At 49.9% G+C, this 25,471-nt stretch overlaps 2 protein-coding genes across 3 annotated transcripts; one reads left to right on the top strand and one right to left on the bottom strand.

The window, feature by feature from the left end:
- The first annotated feature begins 1,279 nt into the window (after positions 1-1,279).
- On the top strand, positions 1,280-11,145 carry CDT1 (chromatin licensing and DNA replication factor 1). Of its 2 annotated transcripts, none has more exons than XM_031950140.1 (10): positions 1,280-1,789; positions 3,147-3,245; positions 3,552-3,784; positions 6,622-6,825; positions 7,322-7,467; positions 7,692-7,795; positions 9,085-9,273; positions 9,396-9,551; positions 9,654-9,855; positions 10,577-11,145. In XM_031950140.1, the coding sequence occupies exons 1-10, from the start codon at positions 1,472-1,474 to the stop codon at positions 10,738-10,740; spliced, it is 1,815 nt and encodes a 604-aa protein (XP_031806000.1). In that variant the 5' UTR covers positions 1,280-1,471; the 3' UTR covers positions 10,741-11,145. The 2 variants fall into 2 exon arrangements, with proteins under 2 accessions (XP_031806000.1, XP_031806001.1); XM_031950141.1 differs by having other exon boundaries at positions 1,281-1,789; positions 6,625-6,825; positions 10,577-10,740.
- Positions 11,146-11,158: 13 nt separating this feature from the next.
- Positions 11,159-18,142, bottom strand: APRT (adenine phosphoribosyltransferase). The gene is made up of 5 exons (XM_031950142.1): positions 18,026-18,142; positions 17,193-17,299; positions 14,123-14,256; positions 13,070-13,148; positions 11,159-12,139 (listed from the first exon to the last, which is right to left on the bottom strand). The coding sequence occupies exons 1-5, from the start codon at positions 18,103-18,105 to the stop codon at positions 11,997-11,999; spliced, it is 543 nt and encodes a 180-aa protein (XP_031806002.1). The 5' UTR covers positions 18,106-18,142; the 3' UTR covers positions 11,159-11,996.
- Positions 18,143-25,471: the final 7,329 nt, after the last annotated feature.

The raw sequence follows: 25,471 nt of genomic DNA, 5'->3' as shown, positions 1-25,471 counted from the left end.
ACTCCTGTCCGGGAGAGTTCCTGCGGTTCTGGGCAGCCGCTTCCTCCCACGGAGTCTCAGTTTCCTTATCTGTAAAATGAGCTATCTGGCTGCTAAAGGCCCTGCTTCAGCTTTCAGCTCCATTATTATTATACAGTATTGTTTGGTGCTCTTTGTCCTCTGTTCTCAAGGAGCATCCGGGAGGATGCCATGATAAGCAGGTGATTGGATGCAGCGGCCAGAGAGAGAGATCCGGATGCTACGGACGTCCCGGATACTACGGACGTCCCGGATACTGCGGACGTCCCGGATGCTGCGGACGGTCCCGGATGCTGCGGACGGTCCCGGATGCTGCGGACGTCCCGGGTGCTAAGGAGCAGCGCGAGGTCTTCTTGATTAATGCTTTGTGACTGATTAATGGAGGCACAGAGAAGAACTAGAACTCATTACTTTCCTGCAAGGAATTTCCTTAGAGGGAATAGCTCGCGCAGGGCCCCATAGATAAGGCAAAATGCGCAAGTAGCTGGTGCTTGCCCCGGGGAAGACGGTTCATACGGAAATCTCCCGCACACACGCCACGGGGGGACCGGCCTGCTAACGACAAAGAAGCGCCTCGCTCTGGAAGGACAACTGAAGCTTCCTTGCCCTCCGGCTCGCGCCCGCAGACGCCCTCCCCCGCACTTCCTTGCCCTCCGGCTCGCACCCGCAGACGCCCTCCCCCGCTCCGGCTTCCTCCCTTGCTGGTGGGGCTGTGTCGCCCCCGGAAGGACAGGTTTCATTATTAGGGGCTTGTTTCCGGGTCACAGCCTCGCTGGGGGCAGGGGCGCACTAGCTCCCGCCTTCATTTATTTGCGCTGAGGACCGCACTCTGAGTTGGCTTTGGGCAGATGCTCAGTTCGATAACAGCCCGCATTTATTGTGCGCTCGGTGAGCGCCGGGACTACAAAAAGCAGCCCTTTTTTTTAGTGTTTTCATTGAGCACCAGGAGATGGTAACGTGACGGTGAAGGGCTTGTGACGGTGCCCGGCTGGCACCCTCCTCCTTGGCTTCGGGCCCAGGTTTCCCAGAATCCCTCGCAGTGAAAGGTGTCACGTGACACCACAGTCAGTCCCCAAAGCTCGATCCTTGCCCGGACCCGAGCCTTCCCGCTGACTTCTTTTAATCACTTTCCCACTGCCCCAAACTTGCTCCATTTCCTCCTCCCTCCGACTCAGAAGAGGAGCCCGCCAGACGCGGTCCCAGGGACGGAAGGCGGGCCGGGGGGGGAGGGGAAAGGAGGGTTGGGATTGGCGGGAGTGGGCTCCGCTTCCTAATTCACCTGCGAGCCCGCGCTATCGGAGGCGGGGCCCGGCCGGAAGGGGCGGAGCCACCGGCAGTGGCGCGAAAACGCGCGCGAGCGGAGCCGCGACTTCCGCTTGGAGCGCGGTGTATCCTTTTGTGTGCTCGGAGGGGCCTCCGCGTTCCTTCCGCCGCTTCCCCGGCCGCGCTCGCCATGGCGCAGCGCCGAGTCACCGACTTCTTCTCTCTGCGCAAGGGCTCGCGGGCCGGGCCCCTGAAGCTCCGCAGGAGCCCCGCCAAGCCCGCGGGGGCCCTGGGGGCGCGCGCCCGGCTGCGGGTGGCGTCCCCGCGCACCCCGGCGCGCCCCGCCGGAGCCCCGGCCGCCGCCCTTGCGGGCACCCCGAGCGGCAGCGGCCGGAAGCGGAGCCGCCGGGCCTCGGACCCGGAGCCGGAGGGGGAGGCGCCCCCGGCGCGCCGCCCCGCGCGGAGGAGGCTGGTGCTGTCCGCCGACCCCGAGCCCTCGGAGGGCACGGTGAGCGACCTCAGAGCCGGGCCCGCGGGGTCCGCGCGCGCGCGCCCGGCCGCGGCTCCGCTCCCTCCTCGGTTACTTAGCGTCGTGGGCGCGCGCATACAGCAGGCGCCCAATCCGTGCTGGGTTGGCCCTGAAGTGGAAATGTTAGCGCAGGCGGCCCTCGCCTGTTTGGGGCCAGGGAGAGCGCCCTAAAGGCCTCGGAGGCTTATGGTTGGGGGGGGGAGGGGCGCCCCCATCCTGGAGCTGTTTCCAGTTCTCAGTCAGTTCCTAGGGAAGAAAGTTCCTGCAGGAGGGCCACGCCCAGCCTGGGGGTGGGGGTGGGGGCGTCCCCGCGGCCTCCGAGGGCAGGGGCGCAAATGTCTGCGAGCCCGCTTTTCTCGGAGAGGTTGGGGCTTGTCCCGGGTGCCGCCTCCCCAGCACGGCGGGGCTTGGTGGGGGCACCGGCGATCCTTCCTTAGGCACTTTCTAGAGCCGATTTCTCGGCTTCCTGACTCGGTTCTAGAACATTTAAGTGGGAAGCGGTGGTCTTATTCGCCCTGATCGCGGCCTACACCGCCGGAGCGAGGGATGGACCGGCCACAGAGGGCGTTGTCCCCGTTTGACGGAGGGAAGGGAGGCCGATGGATCCGGGCCTCTACCTTCCCCTTGTTAGTGTTTGGGTTTTAATTATGCCCAAGTATAAATTCAAAATAAAATGAAAAAAAAAGACTCCTTTCCCTTCAGCATCCATCCATCCATCCTCGAGCAGCTGCTGTCTGCGGACACTCGCAGCTCGTTGTGGATGTAAAGAGGATTCAGACAAAAGCTCGGGAAGAGCGGGCTTGGAGTCGCAGCTTGCCACTTGTGCTTGTGTGCTTTGGGGCACGTCGCTGTATGCTCCCTGGCTTTGGTTTTCTCATCTGCAGAATGAGGGGTGCAGTCCATTCTGCAGGGCTGTTGTAAGCATGGGAATGAGATACGAAGTAGCTCAAAATATATAATTTTATAATCAATTATATATTGTAATTATTTATATAATTATTATAATATAATCATATTATATGTAAATTATAATTTTTATGATTATATATAATTAACATATTATTAATTTAATTATTGTATTGATATTATTTTTTAATATAATAATGAACCCTATAAACCAAAAAGTATTATCTGAATGTGTCCCATTTGGTGTGATCCCCCTCCTTGAGGTCACCGAACCTTGAGGAACCGAAATCCATCACTCCTTTGCTGCTGTCTTAGATTCTAGAGAAAGGGTTTCATAGATACTCCCTTCCAGAGTGGCCGTGACTCTGACCGGGAGCTCATCCTCTTAGGCAGGGGGATGCTGACTCTCATGTTTTGGTCTTCCCTACAGGCTTCTGGCTCATCCACTTCCTCCTCTTTGGAAAAGGAGGAACAGTCAGCTCCCCTCTCACCAGCCTCGCCGCCCAGCTTGGAGTCCCCAAAGGACGTTGTAAGTATGGCCCTGGTGCACCTCTGATGAGCTGGGACACTTGGAAAAGCAGTTTGCCAATTATATGGTGGTCTGCCCGTGGGATGTATTACCCGTTACAATAATCCTTTCATAAAAGAAGAAATGCCCTCCACTGACTGTGGGTGAAGTTGAGTTTTTCTGTGTGGGGTTTGTCGCTCTCCTCAGCCAGGTCAGCATGTCCGAGCTGCTCCATAAACTTGGGGTTCAGCTTCTCCCAGAGCTGCTTAGGGCAGGTTGGGGGTGAGAAGGGGGCCCACGCTTCTCACTCTCATACCTGCCACTCAGGGCCACTCAAAGCCAAATCTCACCGAGCTGAAGTCCCGGCTGCAGAGGGTTCAGGAGCTGACCCACAGAGCTGCACCCCTTACTTCCACCCCAAATGCCAACATAAACCTCAAGAACCGACTCCAGCGAGCACGGGAGCTGGGGGCCCGGATCCAGGAGGCGACTTCTGCTAGTGAGAAGAAAAATGAAGAGTCCGGTCCCCAGAAGGTAGAAGAGCCCACAGCTGAATCATGGTGAGATGCTGGTAGGGAAGAAAGGGAGGGCAGCACTCCATGGTCTAACCTATCTAGAAACTGAACCCCACAATATTCTAATCCCTCCTGGTGATAAAAAAAACAAAATCTGAGTTTTTGTTAGTCTATGAAGACATGTCCATGATAAGTGGACTTGGCACCCAATTGAACATTTCTACTTAGCATTCTTCAAAAAAAAAAAAATAAAAACAGGGCACCCCCACAAGTCTTAGTGAACTTTTAAACCATTAAAAACTTTAATAGCTATTTTAATAATGTATTGGGAAAATTTTTTTTAGTTTTCAAAGCTTTATTGGCGTTGCAAAATTAAGTGCTTATTAAATTAAATTGAAATTTAACTTAAATGTATTAATTTTAATAAATTTAGTTTAAATTTTAAATGAATTTTAAAGTGCTATTTTTATAAGCTATTCAAGCTTTTTCATTAAAATTTAAATTCCAATTCAGTTTAAATATATAAATATATATTTACATATAATGTTTATAAATGCATTTATAGGTGACATTCATATATAAAATATATTTATACATAACAAAAACATTAAACAAATTTACTTTAAATTTTAATTAAAAAACTATTTTAACAAGCTAGTAAAGCTTTAATGGTTTAAAATTGCATCAAAATTTTTAGGACAGCTTTTCTATTTATATCCTTACTCTTGGTCATCACCATAGCTCATATTTCACTACTAATAATATTCATGAGCATCTAGAGCACCCTGGAATTTGCAAAGCATTTTCTTGCCCATAACCCAGGGATGAAGATAAATGTGATTGTTACATCTGACAATTCAGAAGATTCTAGGCCCTTATGGGAGTTACAGACTTGCCTGTAAATTCCACAGCTAGCAGGACTTCTCTTGTTATTTAAAATGTTTTAATTAATTTTTTTTTCTTTTGGTGAGGCAATTGGGATTAAATGACTTGCCTAGAGTTGCACAGCTAGGCAGTGTTAAATGTCTGAGGCTGGAATTCAATGTGGGTCCTGATTCAGGGCCATGCTCTATTCACTGCAACATCTAGATGCCCTTGTTTTTTTTTTTTTTTTAATATATATATATATATATATATATTTTTTACCTATATAAGTCTCAAAGGTTTTCTTCTCTCCCCCATTTTGATAGTATATTATTTATCCAATTGCAACTAAAGATGGTTTTCAGCATCTGTTTTGTAAGATTTTAACTTCCACATTTTCCCCCCTCCTTTCCTTTCCTTTACCTCTCCCCAAAACAACAAGAAATCTGATATAGGATGTACTTGTACAATCAGTTTTTAACATTTCCATAATAGTCATGTTAGTGTCAGGGATGTAGAAGACCCTTACCCAAGATGACTACTCAGAGATTACTCATTAGAAGGCAGAAAAGTTGTTTTTTGAAAACCTCCGGAGGATGAGCCGTCCCATCGCAAGGTAAGAAAGAAAGCTCGCTGTAGGACGGCTAAAGAAGTAGTAAAGATACACCACTTTTATACAAGAAATTACAATTATATCACAAGTAGGAGAGCATTGAGAAGGGGAGGAGGAGGCATCTAATTGGTTGTTGCTATTTGGGGAGATTGGAATGGAAGGTTTCTGTTTCCCCGAAATCTCCTGATTTCAAGGAAACAAAGTCAGGCCTTCAGGCTTAATCAAGCAGTGGTCCCACTAATAGACTAAATATCGATAAATGTCAAATACTGATAAATGTCATCAGCTCAGGTTAAGTAAATATGTTTCTAGCTGGCCAAGGCTCAAGTAGATATGAGCCTGCACATATTATACAGGTCATAGGGGAAACACAGAAATAATAAAATACAGAAAAAGAATTCATACATTCCTGTAAGTTCTTCACCTTATCTATTCCCCACATTAGGAAAGAAAAATCAGACCAAAAAGGGAAAACCATAAGAAAGAAAAAACAAAAGAAAAAATAGTGAAAATACTATCCTTTGATGTACTTCCAGTCCCCATAGTTCTCTCTCAAGATGTGGATGGCATTTTCCATCCCAACTTATCAGAAATGTCTTGGTCGCTATATTGTTGAGAAGAACCAAGTCTGTCATAGTTGAACATCTGTCAGTATTGCTGTTCCTGTGTCCAGTGTTCTGATTCACTCAGCGTCAAGAATCCAGACTTTTGACTTAGATATCTAACTCTGTTCTCTGCATTATTTGCAGTTAGAGCTGGGGCTTAGAGATGAACAACAACCCTCCCTCTCTCCCTCTCTTTCTCCCCCTCTCTCCCTCCCTGCCCCCTCCTCTCTCCTTCCCCCTTCCCTCCTCCCTCTTTCTCTCACATATTTTTTTTCTCCCTCTGTATTTCTCTCTTTCTTTTCTCTGTCTCCTTTTTCTCTTTCTTAATATTTTCCTTTTTTGACCTGAGGGAACAACAACACTGTACATATCTATTTATTAATAATATTTTCCTTTTCCTAAAAAACAATTTTTAACTTTTAAAACATTTTTTTCAAGTTCCAAATTCTGATTTCTTCCTCCCTGAGACAGCAATCTGATACAGGCGATCTGTGTGCAATTGTGTAAAACATCCCATGTTAGGTGTATAATGCTTTTAGAACAAACACTGTTGATCACAGCTGATATGGGGGGTGTCCCAGGATATTGACCTGCTTGGGCCCGGACTGGCACAAGTTCCTGGCAGTTTGGGGAGCCTGGCCCCGGTCTGGGAGGTGAGGTCCATGTTCTTGCTCTGGGCCTGAATCTCTGGTCTCTTCTGGAGTCCCTGACTTGGCAGAGCCAGGCCAGCCTGCAGGGGCGGGGGGGAGGAGGGGACTCCACCTGAGCCTTTCCTGATCTCTGGTTTGCTTCTGCCCCAGCAGTTCCCAGGCTCCGGCCCCCGCCTATGAGCGGTTCCACACCCTCGCCCAGGCCGGCCCCCCGGGCCTCACGCTGCCCTACAAGTACAAGGTGCTGGCTGAGATGTTCCGCAGCATGGACACCGTGGTGGGCATGCTCTTCAATCGCTCCGAGACGGTGACCTTTGCCAAGGTCAAGCAGGGCGTGCAGGACATGCTGCGCAAGTGAGTCTTGGGAGGTGCTGGGAGCCCTGCCTCCGGCCCGGGGCTCCCCCCTCTTCTCTGGTCTCCCCTGAGGCGGCCTTCGTGCCATTATTTCACTCAGGCCCGGGTCACTCGTCCCTAGTCGCAGCAGCAGCCTCCAATAAGGGGGAACAAACGCTTGTTGGGCACCTCCTGTGTGCGGGGCGCCCAGTCGGCGCTTTGGAAACCTCTGCTGGTTTCTCCTGTAATTGCTAGCGTTGCTGTGGTGCTTTTAAAGGTTCTGCCAAGGCATTCTGTGTTAGTTTGATCTTCTCAGCAGCCTTGTGGGGGCAGGCGCTGCTGTTCCATTTCACAGATGGGCAAATGGGCAGACAGGTGGGCCCCCATTTGGCTGCCTGTCTGAGATTGTAGATGGGGGGATTGGGGGTTGCTGCCTGGGATGGCCTGGGGCTTGGGGACAAAGGACAAGTGGGTCCCGGGCCTCTCACTCACCAGGCCCCCGCACTTGCCTTGCCAGGAGGTTTGAGGAGCGAAACGTGGGGCAGATCAAGACCGTCTACCCAGCCTCCTATCGCTTCCGGCAGGAACGGAACATCCCCACATTTAACAATGGCGTGAAGCGCTCGGACTACCAGCTGACCATCGAGCCCCTGCTGGAGCAAGGTGGGGGAGCCCCTGGGGAAGGAGGGAGGCTGGGCCCGGGCCCTGCGCCGCCATGACTCCCTGCACAGCGTCTCCCAGCACGGCCTCAGCATCTGCCACTGTTTGCCCAGAATGGGGAGTCCTCAGTACGGAGTCAGTGCTCGTAGTGGGCAGAGGCCCGAGTGCTGGGAGCTGGGGGTGGGGCCTGCAGGTCACCAAGTAACGGGCCTGGCTCCTCTCCCCAGACAAGGATGGGGAGCGAGCGGCCCAGCTCTCAGCCTCCCGCCTCCTGCAGCGCCGGCACACCTTCAGCAGGAACTTGGTGAACCTGGTCAAGGAGCAGCACAAGGTGAGCACGGAAGGCTGGCACCCCCCAGCAACGAGCAGCCCCGGGGGGGCTGGACCTGGGTCCCTGGCAGACCCTCGGCCTGCCCTTTGCCCTTCTTGGTGTCCTTCCTGTCCAGTCCTTGTGGAGCTTTAGGGCGACATGGTTCATGACCCAAAGATCCTTGGAGATGGGTCTGGAACGGAGGAAATGGGTGCATAAGGGGGCTTACCCAGGGTCCCCAGGCGAGGGGGTGCTGGGAGTGGACGCTGAGCAGCACAATGTTCAATCCACAATCATCGGCTCAGGGAGAGCATTGAGCACAGAGTTGGGACCAGGATGGCTCCAGGACAGTGACATCAACCTCAAATGGAAATGGGGCCACTCACCTACACCCCAAATCCCCGTGGGCTGGCCACACAGTGACTTGGTCCTAAGGTGTAGTTTATCTGTGCTTTGTGACACTTTTTTCATTCTGTAGAAGATTTCCCAGGTATCTGGTTTTGGTCTAGGAGGCGAGTGGTCTCTCCTTTGCTGCCCTTTCACTCCCCATCCTTCCTTTGGTAGATAATCAGCAAGCTTCTCAGAGACCTTCCCGTATGCCAGGCTGGGAGACGCACCCAGGGCTGAGCGAGGCTGGCACCCACAGTGCCAGGTCCCTCACATCGATGCCCTGAAAATGGGCACCCCCGAGCTGGGAGGGTCACCCCTTACCTGTGCCCTGCATTTCGGCAGTTCTGAATTGTATTTCTTACCGTTGAGTTTGGGTTTGTGGGCAGCCACTTTTGCTGATTTTTTTTAACCCTTGTCTGTGAGAATTTATTTTTATGACTTTAGTAAATTTCCCCCATCATCGTCCTCTCCGTCTTCACAAAGAATAGTGATCACATTATATGGGCCCCTCCCTCACTGGCAGCAGCATGAGTACCCAGTGGTGGGGACACAGTTATGTGTAGTATCAGGATGTGCCAGTGACAGACCCACGAGGCTGAGGGAGGACCCCAAGGATACTGGGAAAGGCCACTAGAGCCAAGTGAAAACCATGGGAGTCTAGAGACATTCTGGGCGGGGCTGACCATGGAGCTGCCCCTGGGCTCTGGTGGGGGCGGTGAAAGGGCACGGGAGGGGGGGGCCCTCGGATGTAGCCAGGCTGTGGTTGGGCAGATTGCCCCGTCCCTGCCTTCAGTGCTCACAGCCCCTACTTCCTTCAGCCCGTCTCACTCGGTCCTGCGAAGATGAATACCTGGCTCGAGCCCCTTGGGGAGGCTGGGCCGCTCGCTGGGCGCTGCCCTCACCTGTTCATTTCCTTTCAGATTTTCCTGGCCTCCCTGAACCCACCGCTGGTGGTACCCGAGGACCAGCTAACCAGGTGGCACCCCAAGTTTAACGTGGATGAGGTGCCGGACATCGTCCCCGCCGAGCTGCCAAAGCCGCCTCAGATGGACAGGATCACGACTGCGCGGGAGATGCTGGCCAGGGCTCGGACGATGCTGACGCCGAAGGTGAGGGCTGCTGTCTTACAGCACTGGGCCGGGCTGGAGAGACGTTTGGATTGGGGTGGGGGAGGTCACCTGAGCGGCATCCCAGAGGTCCTGATAATTGTCTCTCTTCACTGTGGCCCCAGATGGAAAGGGCTTTGGGCCAGCTGGCCCTGAAAACAGCCAGCCCCGGCAGCCCCCCCACACCGGGCTCACCTGGCCCCAGTAGCCCCCTGAATCCAGCTTCGCCATCCAGTTCCCCCGGGGCCCTGAAGGGCATCTCCCAGGCCCTGCTGGAGCGGGTGAGTAGGGGATGGGGGTTACCAGTGGGGAGGATGGGGGCACCCCAGCATCCTCTAAGGACAGTGTGGCTGACCGCTCGCCTCCTTCCCTCCCCTCCAAAGATCCGTGCCAAGGAAACCCAGAGACTGCAGGCCATGATGACACGCAAGCCTCAGCAGGAGGAGCGGCTGCTGATGCTGTCCAGGCTGCCCGAGCTGGCGCGCATCCTCCGGGGCGTCTTTGTGGCCGAGAAGAAGCCGGCGCTGACCATGGAGGTGGCCTGTGCCCGGATGGTCAGCAGCTACCGCTCATCCATGACATCGGGTATGTAGGACCCCGTGAAGGTCCCTGGGGTGGGGGAGGGCTGGGCTTGCCATAGCCTTTTAAGAACAGGATGGATCCCACTCTGGGCTGGGGCTGTACCCTGGAGAGCCCCCCTGCCCTTCTCAGCATCTTCAGAGTTGTTTAGGGGTCTATTAGATTGAGAGCCATGAGCACAGAGTGCCTGGCACCTAGTAGATGCTTAATAAATGCTCACACTGTTGGGCTGCCCCCAGAGGTTAATGAGACACCAGTCTTCAGAGGCAGGAACAGAAGAAGGAGGGCTATGATGGGGGCTGAAGACAAAGCTCTTCACTTCTATGCCCTCAGCTCCCCATAATACCCACAGTAGGTGCTTTCTAAATACCGCAGGCAAATTGAGCCAGAAACTCATCTCGAGTTCTGATCCAGCCTTAGACGCCTCCTTAGCTGCGTGACCCTGGCCCAGTTGCTTTACCCTCTCTGCCTCAATCTCCCTTTCTGTAAAATGAGCTGGAGAAGGGAAGGGCCAACTGCTTTGACCTTTGTGCCTGAGGCCCCAGCTGCTTCTCACGTCGGCAGTTTACCTGGGAACAGTTCTCACTGAGGAGGAATTTGGAGTTGTGGGGCACAAAACTGACAGGCCAGCTTGTCCCTTCCCTAAGGGCAGCTGTCCCCGGGGGGTTGGGACAGGCCGGCTCCAGGGGCTGCCGGTGGGCCACTCATGCCCACAGTCTCTCCTCAGGGGAAATGGAGAAGCACCTGCAGGTCCTCTCGGAGCTGCTTCCCGACTGGCTCAGTCTCCATCAGATCCGGACGGACACCTACCTGAAGCTGGACAAGTCCACGGACCTGGCTCACATCTCAGAGAGGCTTGCCAGGGTCACCCAGCAGGAAGAGCAGTTGTAATCCAGGCCCTGAGGGCAGATGGGGCTGGACTCCGAGCCTGGGCAAAGTAACTGAAGGGTCTTGGGAAGGTGATTGTGTGTTTGTGTGTGTGTGTGTGCGCAAGTGTGTTGGGGAAACGGGACTGGATAGGATGGACCTTTCACAAACACTAACTCCCGGAAAGCGTGCGTTTCATCCCCATTCTTTGTAGGTGCATTGGGTGTGATGGTAGCCATTATGTTCTAATCTCTGCAGCCTTCCCCCCTCTTCTCTTCCCCCGGGCTTCAGGTTACTTAGGGTTTGCCAGGTAGAGGGGGCACACCCAGCATGTGACCCACTGCGAAAGTGCCTCGGCACAAACCTGTGTGCTAGTGCTGGACCTTGTTTGTCGTGTTGGCATTAAACTTTTACAGTTTGTTTATGGAATGCTGGCTTCTCCTTTGTTTGTGGGCTCAGAAGGAAGGTGCCCGCCCAGCGTTTATTAACTGTTTTAACCATCAAATACAGACAGCACCAGATGGGAATCAGAAGGGCACAGAGAAGGCTGCCCCACAGACATTGGGATCTTGGTCCTAGTGGCAGGGCTCCCTTTGGGGCACGTCTGCATGGCCAGGCCACTTGGCTGGCCCTCCTTGTGCAGCGGCCCTTCCAGGGGCCTTAGGGAAGTAAGCTTGGTTGGGATAAAATGAAAAACATAAGAGGGGCCAGGAGTTGAGCCTGTAGTGGTCCCCTTCATCTGCCAGGGCCATGGACGGGGCAGGCAAAGCAGCTATGGCTTTTCCGGTCACAAACATGGTCCTCTTCCTCAGTCAGAACTCTGGGGGGCCTTGGCCCTCTAGAATTGGAGTCTGGCCGGGGAAGAGAGAGGTTAAGGTCACTGGCTGTGCAAGTCTACAACCTCTCAAGCAAATGGGAATTGATTGGCCTGGGAAACACTTGGATCTAGAGTGGGCTTAGCAGCCCTGGAGAAGGCACTGCTCAGGTGTGCCCTTCTCTGGGAGCTGGTTTCCACTCTCCACAGGGGAAGGTGGGGGAGTCTAGTGTGAGGAAGCGTGCACCGGGGGCATGCTGCATTCTTGGGGAGGGGGCTGGGAGGAAGTGCCTCTCCAGGAGGCTGGCTGGCTGTGCCTCTCCAGGAGGCTGGCTGGCTTATGGTGCCATTGCATAGCTGTCCAGTGGGAGGTATTTGGCTGTGCTGTTCCAAGCCCAGCTCTCCCAGCGGAGATAAAAAGCCTGTCCAAATTCTTGCCAGTGGGGCCGGGGCTGGCAGCTTGGCCTCAGTTGTACTGCAGCAGGGAGAAGAAGGGCATGGGCGCCAGCTTCTCTCTGCCCTTGAGGGATGTCAGCTCCAACAGGGTAAGGCCCTCTAGCACGTCAGCCTTGAGACTCTGCAGCAGCTTGCAGGCTGCACTCATGGTACCTGAAGGGTGACAAGAGCAACTGTCAGGAGGGCCCCCTGAGGGCTTCAGTGGGGATGGTGTCCTCAAGGAGGGGACGCCCCCTCCCCGTCATTCCAGACTCCCCACCACTCTGAGGGTGGGGGGGCCTGCCCTTGGGACTTCACCAGGACAGGGACCTCCTGCCTTGAGCAGGGGCCAAACCCAAAGAAATGGGGCCCACTGGAGGGCAGAGGAGTGTGGCCGCATATGGGCTGAGTTTTAAGTCTCATCTTCATGCTGTTAAGCCATCCCTTGGGCTGGGGAGGTGAGTGTGTGCCAGAGCAAGCACCATGGGAGTGAGGAAGGTGTGAGGAGCACCACAGGGGGCCCCCAGAACTCTGAGGCTGATGCTGCCTGAACTGGCTCCGGAGCCTGAGGGAGAACAGGATGGGCAGTGCTTCCAGAGAGGGGCTGACATCTGTATCCGCAAACCCAGGAGTGGGCCAGCTTCTCAGGGCTTTCTGCTCACCCACAGCCTCTGCAGCACCTCCCCCCTCTGGCACATCCCCTGTAGGTCTCCACACAGCAAGGACACGGCTGTGTTTATATGCCAAGACCCCCATCAGCCCAGGAACCCTTGGCTCTGGCCTGGCATACTGTTGGCCCCTTAGGGATGCCTGTGCACAGATGGTGGCTGTGCCTTCTGTCCCCCACACTGAGGCGGGCAGCTCATTGGCATAAGAGTGTGGATGCTGGGCCTGGGGGCAGGAGAGCTGGCTCCAGACCTAGCCTCACTTCACTTCTGGCTGGGTGACCCGGGTGGGCCATTTGATTTCTCTCAGCCTGAGTTTCCTCATCTGCAAAATGGAGCTACTACTGGCTCCTCCCTCCGAAGGTTGTTACAAAGCTCATGGAATGCGCCCCCTGCCCAGGACTATGCCCAGCAGCCCCACCTTCCTCTGGCCAGTTACCTCCGGTGGCAAGCAGGTCGTCCACAATCACCACCTTCTGGCCGGGCTCAATGGCATCTTCCTGGACCTCCAATTCTGCCTGCAGAGTGAAACTCGGGTCACTGGGGCAGAGAAACAACCCCCCTCACTGAGAGGTGCCAGCCCGGCCCACGATTCCCCCCCCCCCCCCCCCCAGCTGCGTGGCCCTGGTCACCTCATTGGCAATGGGGACTGCACGGCACCTCTCTCCCGGGCTGGAGAGGTCAATGTGCCACACAAAGTGCTGTGCCAGTATTAGTCCTTACTGCTCTGGCTGGGACCGAGCCTGGTCCACTGAGTCTCTGCCGCCATTCTGGGCCTGCTTCTGAACAGCCTCAGCAGTGGTGGGGCAGAGAGGACCGCAGTCCTTGGCTGTCAGGCCCTTGGCTTTTCCACAACATCCACTTCCAATATTCCCAAGTTTGTTTAATGTCCTCATTCCAAAAGACAACCCTTTTCCTGAGGGGCACTGGGCAGAGCTGGGGGCAGCTCATCTTCATCCCCCACCCTGGGCCATACCCGGCAGCTCTACCCTCCCATTGGCCTCTGGCACCCGCTGGCTCCTGAGCAGGAACCAAACTGGCTGTTGTTGCTCCTGGAAATGTCATGCTCCCCCATGAGAATATGAGCCACCCCCTTCTCTTCCCACCTCCGAGCTAGGGAAGCCCCACCACCACCCAGCTTTGTGGCCATGCTCCCTCTGCCCTCCTGGGATGAGCCCTTTCTCTCCCTTTGGTCTGGGGCTGTCCTTTTTGCTTGTGTGTATCCTCGGTACTCAGCACACAGTAGGTACCTAATAAATGCTCCTAGGGCCAGTCTGATTAACTGAAAGGAACCTCTCCAATAAGCTGGGCCAGAAACTCCTGTCTAAAGGCCTCCCAAAGACCTGACACTTAAAGGAAGGTGACCTGCCTCCAGGCCCAGCTGGGATCTAAGAGCATGATTTCTGACTCTGAATCCAGACTCCTTTCCTAGACATTACCTCTCCAATCTTCTGAACCACTCTAGGTATTCCTGCCCCCAGCCCTGACTTACCTGGCCGTATTCCAGAGAGTAACTGGTGGATACCGTGGGCCCTGGAAGCTTCCCCCGCTTTCGAATGGGCACAAACCCAATTCCAAGCTTCTGGGCCAGAGGGGGACCGAACAGGAAACCCCGAGCATCCAAACCTGGGAGGGGGGAGAGAATAAGGGAGTTTTAAATAAATGTTCAATAAAAACTGCTCCCCTTAAGAGACTGAGGCACCTGGGCAAAAGGTTTAGCAGCTTTCCCCTGCCTGGTGCTAAAGGTGGAAGGTCACATCCACCATGCCGGAAAATGACTTCTACGAGGTCACAGAAGGATAAGGGTTAGAATAAAAGGGCAGGTTCAGCTCTCCTCCCATTCCCAAACATTAATGAGCACTAACTCATGGAGCAGTGGCTCAGTACTAGGAAGGCAGGGCAGGCCAGCCCCTGGGAGTCCAGGGGCTCACCGTCTCTGCGGTCCAAGGGAAGGGGAGTAACATAAACACTGACAAGTGCCCACACCTGGAGCGCACAGGAACTTCCCAGGACAGGCACACCTGGATAAGGAACAAGAGGGGGCCCGAGGCCAAAGGAAGGCTCCATTATTTGGTGGTTCTCAGGGTGGCAGTGTCCACCCAGGGCAGAGAGGACAGCGGTAAATGCAGGGAATGGGTGGGATGGAGACAGAGCAGGGGATCAGGGCATCCCGCTGGAAGCAGAGCCTAGTGTGCTGTGGAAGAAGCCAGGGACTACAAGAGCACAGGGGAAAAGGGGAAAGAGCAGGGAGGCTCCTCTATAGATGGAGGCAGTCCGTGGGAGACTGGAGGAGATGAGGGGCAGACAGCTGGATGATGGGCAGGATATTGGTATCCTCAGACACACTAGGTTTGGAAAATCTAGGGCATCCCCACAGAGATGTCCAAGAAATAGCACCAACAAATGGACACAAAGGTCAAGAGCTGTTTCCTAAACGGTAGTCAATGGCTGTAAACAAATGCTTAAAAACATTTTCAAATTACCAATGAGTATATAACATTTCCTAAATCATCAATAAGAAAACAGATTAAGATAATACTGAGTTTCATTGAAGATCCAACAGAGAAAGGGGACAATCAAAAGGAGTAATCAGAGATGGTGGATGATGAAAAATTGTGGGTGGTGGACAATTAATGGGAGCAGAGATGGCAGACAGTGGAGGAAGGGAACCATCACATGGTAGATGGTGAACAATCAACAGGAGCAACCAAAGATGGTGAATGGTGGACGACTGATGGGATCAAAGATGGTGGATAATCAATGGAAGTGATCAAAGACGGAAGGTGGTGGAAAGACAGGCACAGGATGTTGGTGGAGGTGGGAACTAGTCCAACCATCTAGAGACAAACCAGGATGGGACTCTAACAGCATCACTGTGCAGTAAGAAACGGCCCTTGTGAGGAATTCAGAGACTCGTATGAAGAGGGGTGGGCAAAGTGCTGAGCGTGGAGTCTGGAGGACCTGAGTCTGTTTTCTGGCTTTGCTGAATACACGGTGGAGTCTCAGGTCACTTTGGGAACTCTGTGCCTCAGTTTCTTCACTTGTCCAAAGAGAAGGCTGAACTAAGGTCCCTATCCCATAATCCTAATATATGCAGAGTGAAAAAAAGCAAAGCTAAGAGAATGAAAAAAAAAACAAAAGTAATACAAGTTCCCAGCTTACCCTACAAGCCTCTGTCTTCATTTATACCAAAATGTATGTTTATGATTATGTACAAAATAAAAATGAAATGTAATTAAAAAAGATGTTAAAAGGAAGCCAAACGTTGAGTAATCACCATAATCAATCTTGGTCTCAAAGAACAAAGAATGAAACATTCCTGCCTCTTGGCAAAGGAAAGGATTATGGGCCGGAATGTCCCACATAATTACTGCTTTGGTCGTTTTTATTGTTTTTCTTTTTTTTTTGGTTGAGAGAGTTCCAGGGAGGGTATGACTTCCACTAGAGGAGGGAAAGGGATGCTAAATATCTGCAAACAAGTGTAAGGCAAATACAAAAGGAATCAATAAATCTGGTTTTTTAAAATGTAAATGTTGATGATCTAGGAAATTCTAAAACCCTTCTGGTGATCTGGTGCTCCCGGAGAGCAGCGTTCACTGAGCACCCCACCCCACACCAGGCCCTGTTGTGACCCGGAGGACCAGCTGGGGCAGAGCTTCCCTTCCTACAGGAACAGGGTCAGTCTGCTGCCTCCCTTCTGTTTGTCAGCCTCACCCCTCCGAATGAAGAGAGGCAAATGCAGGCTGAGGCTGCCGGAACTTCTCCTGACCCTCCGAGCCAGGGAGCGGGCTCCACCTCTGCTGGGGGATGACCCAAGTCCGGCTGGAGGTGGGGATCCCCGGGACAGGGGACTCTCTTTGGCTGCCCTCGGTGGCCTGGGGACTGAGGCAAGAAAAGAGATGGCCAAAAGATGGGAGAAGCGGAGCCGGTGCCCTCGCTGTGGAAGGGACCCAGGAAGCCAGGATGGCGCCGGGCCCGGCCACCTGGAGCCGCCGCCTCTGCCCGGGCTGCTTCCTGCCAGGGGCAGCTCCTGAGCACAGGTGCCCGCCGAGGCTTCCCGCTGTCTGCCCCTGCCTGCCTCAGGGTCCTCATCTGTAGAATGGGCCCGGAGAGAACGTTCGGAAAGAGCTCTGCAAGCCTGGAAGCACCAGAAGCGAGAAGGCCGCTCCAACCTTGGCCAAGCTTACCGGCTGGGTGGGGCAGCGCAGGGGCCCGGCCGGGCTCCGGGCAGGGGGCCCGGGCCCGCGAGCGGGGCTCCGGGAGGGCGCCGTGCTCCTCCGCCGCAGGAGGCGGTCCTGGAGGCCCGACCAGGGCGGCCCACGCCGCCATTAAGGAAGCAGCCCAGGGCCCAGCGGAGCCAAACGCCGACCCAGCAGGGCCTGGAGCCGCCAAGCCATAAAGCCCGACTGACTTGGCCCCGTTCTGGGCCCCGGAAATCTTGCGCCGCAGCCCGGGCCTGTGTCCTGCGGAGGGGCTTCTCCCCGCCCCGCGCCGGGCCCTCTGCTCCTGGCGCAGCCCCTCCCCCATCAGCCGGCGGGACCCCCGGAGGCAGGGCCCCCCACCCGCGATGTAATCAATCTTTGTCTCGTGGCTTTCTCTCAGGTGGTCGGCCAGGAGCTCGATGGAAGCCTTGAAGGCGTCGGGGTCCTTCAGCAGGGGGCTGATGTCCCTGGGAGAGAAGGGCGGGGTTGGGACCCGGGCCCAGGGGGAGGCTCTGTGCCCCCGCGCCTCCCCGGGGCCCGAACCCCTGCCTGCACAGCGGGGCGGCCGCAGCCTCCCGGGGACAAGGGGGGCGGGCGCCCCCGGGGCCGGGGCTGTCCTGATCCTGGAGGGGTCGCAGAGGGCCCCCGAGGCAGGAGGAGGCCTGGGGGGGCGGGGAGGGCCTGGGGCCCAGGAAGGGGAAGGAGGGGACGAGGCGGGGGGGGAGAGCCCGGGGCCAGGGGAAGGAGGGGGACGAGGCGGGAGGGGAGACCCGGGGGGAGGGCCCCGGGAGGGGGGGCCCAAAGGGGAAGGAGGGCGCGGGCAGGGACGAGGCGGGGCGGGGCGGGGGAGAGCCCCGGGCGGGAGGCCCCGGGAGGGGGGGCCCAGGAAGGGAAGCAAGGGCGCTCAGGGAGAGGCGGGGCGGGGCGGCCCCGGGGAGAGAGCCGGGGCCCCGGGACCTGGATTCCAGTCCCGCCCAGCCGGGCCCCCGCAGGACCGGTCCTGGGTACGCAAACCCCGAAACCAGCCGGGGGGGAGGGGAGGCCGGGGGGAGGGGGGAGGGGAGGCCGGGGGAGGGGGGGGGAGGGGGGCCGGGAGGAGGTCCGGGTCTGAATCCTCAGGCCCCCCAGAGGCCGGCGCCGGGCGGGCCTTCCTCAGCCCCGGGCCCCCACCCGCCCCCAGCCCCGACCCTCACCGGAATAGGATGCCGGGCTTGGGGAAGTCGGGGAAGCTCCGGACCCGCCGGGCCACGAGCTGCAACTGAGACTCGGCCATGCCTGCTCCTCGCGGAGGCGCGGACTGCGCAGGCGCGGGAGGGGGCGGGGAAAGAAGGGAGGCCACGCCCCTCTCTCCGAGGACGGCCCCAGGGGAGGCCGGGGCCCGAACCTGCCCCGGGTGGGGCGCGGGCCGCCGCCGAGCTCCGCCAGCCAGCCCCCGGCTCCCCAGCTGCAGAATTGGGGGATCAAGCCATAAAAATAATCTCATTTATTAAAAGCGCCTGCTGTTTGCCCTGTGCTTTAATAACAGCCGGCAATCATATAGCATTTATACAGCGCGTGTGTGTTCCAGGCACTATGCGCACTTATACAGCGCCTCCTGTGTTCCAGGCACTATGTGCACTTATACAGCGCCTCCTGTATTCCAGGCACTATGCGCACTTATACACCGCCTCCTGTGTTCCAGGCACTATGTGCACTTATACAGCGCCTCGTGTGTGTTCCAGGCACTATGCGCACTTATACGGCGCCTCCTGTGTTCCAGGCACTATGCACACTTATACAGCACCTCCTGTGTTCCAGGCACTATGCGCACTTATATGGCGCCTCCTGTATTCCAGGCAGTATGTGCACTTATAAGGCGGCTCCTGTATTCCAGGCACTATGCGCACTTATACGGTGCCTCCTGTGTTCCAGGCACTATGCGCACTTATACAGCGCCTCGTGTGTGTTCCAGGCACTATGATAATAATATTAACAACGCAATTTGTAAGTGAAATGAGCAGAGCCAGGAGATCCTTATACCCGGCAACAACAAGGCTATGCACGGTCAGCTCTAACTGAGGGGGCCCTCTCCAACAACGAGGTGATTCAGGCCAGTTCCGTTCATTTGGGGAGGAAGAGAGCCGCCTGCCACAGAGAGGTCCGCAGGAATTGAGTGCGGGTCACACGGAGCACTCTCACTCTCTCTGTTATTTGCTCGCTTTTTGTTTTCTTTCTCATTTTTTCTTTTTCTCCCTTCTTGATCTGATTTTTCCCGTGCAGCAAGATAACTGTATAAATACGTATACACACATGGGATCTAAGGTGTATTCCAACATATTTAACGTGTATGGGACACCTGCCAGCTAGGGGAGGGGGTGGGGGAGTGAGGGGAAAAGTTGGAACAGAAGGTATTGTAAGGGTCAGTGCTGGAAAATTACCCAAGCATATGCTTTATAAATAAATAACTTTAATTAAAAAAAAGAAAAAAGTCGCTAGCATTTATATAGCAACTACTATGTCACAGGCACAATAATAATAGCTAATAGGTAGAGAGCACCTACTAAATTCCAGGCACTATAGTAACATTAATAGCCAGCATTTACATCTCACCTACTGTGTGACAGAAACTATGATATTAATAACTGGCATTTACATGGCACCTACTATGTGCCAGGTGCTTTCATAATAACAACAGCTGCCATTCTTATAAAACCCTACTACGTTCCAAGAGCTTTACTCATAACAGCCCGCATTTACACATTTGTGACAAGCACTTTAGTAACGATAGCTAGCATTTCTATAGCACCTACTATGTGCCAGGCGCTTTAATGATGAGGACAATAACTAACATTTATGTCCTATGTATACTAAGCACTAGGAATTTTACCATTATCATTTCACTTGATCCTCACAACTCTGTGAAGTAGGGACTTGACTCTCCCCATTTTATAGCTGAGGAAACTGAGGCAGATGGAAGAGAATTGACTTGCCCAGCATCACTCAGCTAGTAAGCGCCCGAGGCCCCTCGCTAACTCATTTGTTAACTCATTTTGGAAAGCCGTGTTCTGCACACCATAACCAGCCATGTAAATGGTAGCTATTATTATTATAGGAGGCGTGCAACAGAAGCTCGCTGAAGTGGGTTGTTGGATCCAGTCTCAATCTCTTTGCTTTAAGAACAGGAAGCCGAGCCCCCCCTTGCCCAAGGACTCACAGCTCATAAGCAGAAGGGCCACCATGAGCTCCCCGTTCTTTCTGATAAGTTGTAGTGACTGTTCACTCAGCAAGGACTAAAATTCAACCGGAAAATTATGGGGCAACATGAAACGATCCTCATACTCAAAGCACTTTCTCCTCACTCCTAGTTGCAAGGACCAGGAAAAGCTGCTTGGAAGAAGGGAGATTTGAAGGCTGGCACAAATGAGGCAAAAGAGCATTCCGGGCAGAGAGGAAAGAGGCAAAGGTGAGTGGGAAGTACAAAGTGTGCTTAGGAGAGTGGTACCTTGTGGACTTTGTGTGGGGCACAGAGTACCTAGCAGGAGATGAGGCTATGTTGGGGAATGTGGGCCCTTAGGGCCTCTCCAGTGGTTTAAACCTTTAGAGAAAATTCTTTCTGTTCCAGGCTGGCAACCTTATTTTCTTTGATGCAAACATTTATTTATTTTTTGGCAAATAGTATTCTATTTTTCCCAATTACCTGTAAAGGCAATTTTCAGCACTCGTTTTCTATAAGACTTTCAGTTTTAATTGTTTTCTTCCCCCCTCCCATATCTCCTCCACAAAATGGCAAGCAATCATGATTTCTGTTGCTTTTGTCACTGATAGAGTCAATTATCTCTAGTAATTTTCCTAATATTGAACCAACCCTGCATCCCTGGTATAAATCCTACCTGGTCATCGTGTCTCATTCTTGTGATAAATTGTAATCTCTTTGCTAATATTTTATTTAAAAGTTTTGCATCAATATTCATGAAGGAAATTGGTCCATAATTTTCTTTCTCTGTTTTGGCTCTTCCTGATTTAGGTATCGGCACCATATTTGTATTATAAAAGAAATTTGGTAGAATACCTCCTTTTATTATTTTTCCAAATAAAACTATTTATATAGTACTGGAATAAATTGTTTTTCAAATGTTTGGCAGAATTCACTGGTAAATCTGACACTGGAGATTTTTTTTTTAGGGAGTTTATTGATGATTTTGTTCAATTTTTTTTTTCTAAAATGAGATTATTTAATTGGAAAAATATCAATTGCCCATGGGTAGGCTGAGCTAATATAATAAAAATGAAAATTCTACCTAAATTAATCTACTTATTCAATGCCATACCAATCAAACTGCCAAAAAAAATTATTTATGAAACAAGGAAAAATAAATTTCGGAAAACAAAAAGGTCAAAATTTCAAAGGGTTAGGAAATCAAAGGGAATGGGTAAATTTCAGACCAAAATATATTATAAAGGGGCGTATCAAAACCAGTTTTGGGATGAATCAGTGGAATGGTTGTTAAAAGAAAAAGTTCAAACTAAGTAAAACTATTGGAAAATACAAAAGACCTTTTTGGGATAAAGTTATAGTTGGAAAATTTTTGGGAAAAATTGGAAAAATATCCCGTCAAAAATAGGCAAGACCAAAATACAATTAAAAAATTAATCAAAATATATTTTGGGATTACTTTTTAATATTTATAACATGCCCTTCAAATTAGGAAAGAGGAATATCTAATGCAGTCTTTAAAGGGAAAATTTTATGGCCAAAAAAGAACCAGAAAATATTATATGCAAATATATAAAAATATTAAAAATGCAAAATAGATAATTTTGATTACTTTTTTATTTTTATTTTTTAAAATTAATTTTTCAACACTGACCCTTACAAAACCTTTTGTTTCAAGATCATGTGATGATTGACTATGATAGACTTAGCTCTTTTCAACAGTGTAGTTGATGCAGGTATGGTCCCTTTAAGAATTGACTTATTCCTTTCTTTCCCTTAATTATACTTTAACCTTACTTCCGAACCCCATAATAAACCTCTTTTATCAATCTAATTTTTTGGGCCAATAAATTCCCTTATTGGGAACTTGCACTGCCACTAGACCTCATTTAATTCCATATCCTTGCACCGAACCCAAGGGGGTTGCAGGGGAGCTCTGTTTGACTCCCTGTATTCCGAACCTGCCACTAGACCTCAACTAAACCCTAATTTCATTTAGGTACCCCATATCTAGACCTCATCATAGTGATCCAAGACAATTCCAACAGAGTTGGGATGGAAAATGCCATCTGCATTCAGAAAGAGAACTATAGAAACTGAATGCAGATTGAACCATAATATTTTCACCTTTTTTTGTTTGTTTGCTTTTTCTTTCTTATGTTTTTTTGGTCTGATTTTTCTTGCACAACATGACAAATATGGAAATATGTTTTAAAAATTTGTATATATATAAAATATGCTTGCTATCTTGAGGAAGGGGAAGGAGAGAAGGAGAAAAAAAATGGAACACAAAATCTTAAAAAAAAAATTTTTTTTTATTCAGCTTTTTATTTACAAGTTTAGCATGGTAATTTTACATTGTGCCAAACCTTTTTTTTCCATTTTCCCTCCTTTCCCCCATCCCCTCCCTCCCCATGAGGTTGAAATACATTTAATATTTAAAAGCATATATATCCTAATAGTTATTTTGCTGTACAAAAAGAATCGGGTTGGAAATATTACTATTAATTAGCCTGTGAAAAAATAAAAATCAGGTGGACAAAATGGGATTGGGAATTCAATGAATGGTTTTAGTCATCTCCCAAGTTCTTTCCTGGGTGTGCTGTTCAGTTCATTCTGTCTATTGGGAACGTTTATTCATCTCATTCTAGGATGGCCAGGTCCTAAATTATCATCATATTTTGTTGTTGAAATTAATGATCTTCGGTCCTACTCATTTTCCTCAGCATCATTCATAATTCTCAGGCCTTTCTGAAATCCTCCTGCTGGTCATTTCTTACTGAACAATAATATCCCATAATATTCATATACCACAATTTATTCAGCCATTCTCCAATTGATGGGCATCCACTCAGTTGGCACACAAAATCTTACAAAAATAAATGTTGAAAACTATTTTTATGTAGATTTGAAAAAATAAAATGAAGTTATTTCAATAATTTATTTCCTTTTCTATTAATCTGGGCAATTTATTTTTTTGTAAATATCCATCCATTACATTTAGACTGTCAGATTGGCATACAGCTAAGCAAAATATCTCCAAATTATTGTTTTAATTTCCTCTTCATTGGTGGTGAATTCACCCTTTTCATTTTTGATTCTGGTAATTTGGTTTTCTTCTTTTTAAAAATCAAATTAATCAAAGGTTTGCTTATTTTATTATTTTTTTCTCTCCTAAAGACAGCTCTTCGTACTATTTATTGGTTCAATAGTTTTCTTACTTTCAATTTTATAAATTTTAGATTTTCAGAATGTCTAATTTGGCATTTAATCAAGGCTTTAAATTTGTTCTTTTTCTAGCTTTTTAAATTGCATGCCTAATTCATAGACTTTTCTCTTTCTCTATTATATTCAGGTAATTATTTAGAGAGTAAAATTTCCCCTAAGTATTGCTTTGGTTGCATCCCATAAATTCTGATATATCATCTCATCATTGTCACCTTTGATGAAATTATCCTTTCTATGATTTGTTGTTTGAACCACTCGATTCTTGGGATTTGATTAAGTTTCTGAACAATTTTTAATCTATCTTCCCATGGCTCTTTATTACAAGCAATTTTTATTGCATCATGATCTGAAAAGAATGCATTTAATATTTCTAGTTGTCTGCATTTAATTGTGATGCCTAATGTATGGTCTATTTTTGTGTAGGTGCTATGCACTATTGAGAAAAAGGTTTATTTCTTTGTCTCCCCAGTCAGTTTTCTCCAGAAGTCTATCATATCTAACTTTTCTAAAATTCTATTCACCTACTTAATTTCTTTCTTGTTTTGTGATTAGATTTATCTAGTTCTGAGAGGTAAAGGTTGAGGTGCCCCATTAGTATAGTATTGCTATTTTTTCCCCTATACCTCACTTAATTTCTTCAAGAATATAGATGCTATACCACTGGGTGCATATATGTTTAGTACCAAAATTACTTCATTGTTGTGGTACCTTTTAGTACAATGTAGGTTCCTTTCTTATCTCTTTTAATCACATTTTTGCTTTTGCCTTGTCTGAGATCAGGTTTGCTATTCCTGTTTTTTATTCAGCTGAAGCATGATATGTTTTGCTCCAGTCTTTTAACTTTACTCTAACAACATATTGTAGGATTCTGTTTTTTAATCCACTTTGCTATTCACCTTAATTTGATGGGAAAGTTCATTCCATTTACATTCACAGTTAGGACTATTAACTGGATCTCCCTCCATCCTATTTTCCCCATTTATACTTTTCTCTCTCCTTTCATTCTGTCCTTCTTCACCAGTGTTTTGCTTCTGAATACCACTCCCCAATCTATCTTCCCTTCTATTAGCCCCTCTCCCCTTTTCTTTCCCTTTCCCTTCCTACTTCCATATCTATATGATATGGATATATATGGATATGAAGATAAATTTTACCCAGTGTAGTATGTCATTACCTCTTTGAGCCAAATTCATTGACAATAAGGTTCCAATAATGCTCATCATTTTTTTCCCCTCTACTGTAATAGGTCTTTCATGCCTCTTGTAATAATTTACCATTTTGCTTTCCCTTTTTTCTTCTCCTTCTAGTATAATTTTTTTTTCACTTCTTAATATTTTTATCATTACATGAAAGTTACTTTATACCTACATCCTCCAAATATAGTTCTTCTAGCTGTCCCAATAGAGACAGATTTCTTAAGAGTTACAAGTATCCTCTTCCCATGTAGGGATGTTAACAGTTTAACTTTATAAAATACAATGTTTTTGTTGTTATTGTTGTTTTATTCTTTACTATTTACCTTTTTTATGTTTCTCTTGAGTCTTATATTTGAAAGTCAAATTTTCTGTTCATCCCTGGTCTTTTCATTAGGCAAGTCTGAAATGAAATTAAAGTTCCCAATTTTACTTAATGACTATCTTTTCCCTTGAATGATCATGCTCAGTTTTGCTGGGTAGGTGATTCTTGCTTGTAATCCAAACTCTTTTTGCCTACTGGATTATCATATTCCAAGCCCTCTCATCCTTTAATACTAGTTGCTAATTCCTGTGTAATTCTGACTGTGGTTCCTTAATATTTGAATTGTTTCTGGCTGCTTCCAGTATTTTCTCCTTGACCTGATAGTTCTGGAATTTGATTAAAATATTCCTTGGAGTTTCATTTTGGGATCTCTTTCAGGTCATGTTCAGTAATTCTTTCAATGACTATTATACTCTTTGATTTTTAGGATATCAGAGCAGTTTTCCTTGAGAATTATCTCTCCTTGATCTATTTTTTCAAGTGAGTTGTTTTTCTGATGAAGTATTTTAAATTTTCTTCTATTTTATCGTTCTTTTCATTTTGTTTGATTATTCTCAATGTCTGATAGTCTCATTAGCTCCTACATGCTCAATTCTATTTCTTAAGGAATTATTTTCTTCCTTGAGCCTTGTATTTCCTTTTCCATTTGGCCAATTTTACTTTTAAAGAAGTTTTTTTCAGTGGATTTTTTTCTTCCATT

Source organism: Sarcophilus harrisii, chromosome 2 (genome assembly GCF_902635505.1).
Source record: "Sarcophilus harrisii chromosome 2, mSarHar1.11, whole genome shotgun sequence".
Taxonomy (NCBI): Eukaryota; Metazoa; Chordata; class Mammalia; order Dasyuromorphia; family Dasyuridae; genus Sarcophilus; species Sarcophilus harrisii.
Note: the sequence above shows the minus strand (reverse complement) of the source record. Positions and strands in the feature narration are given on the sequence as shown.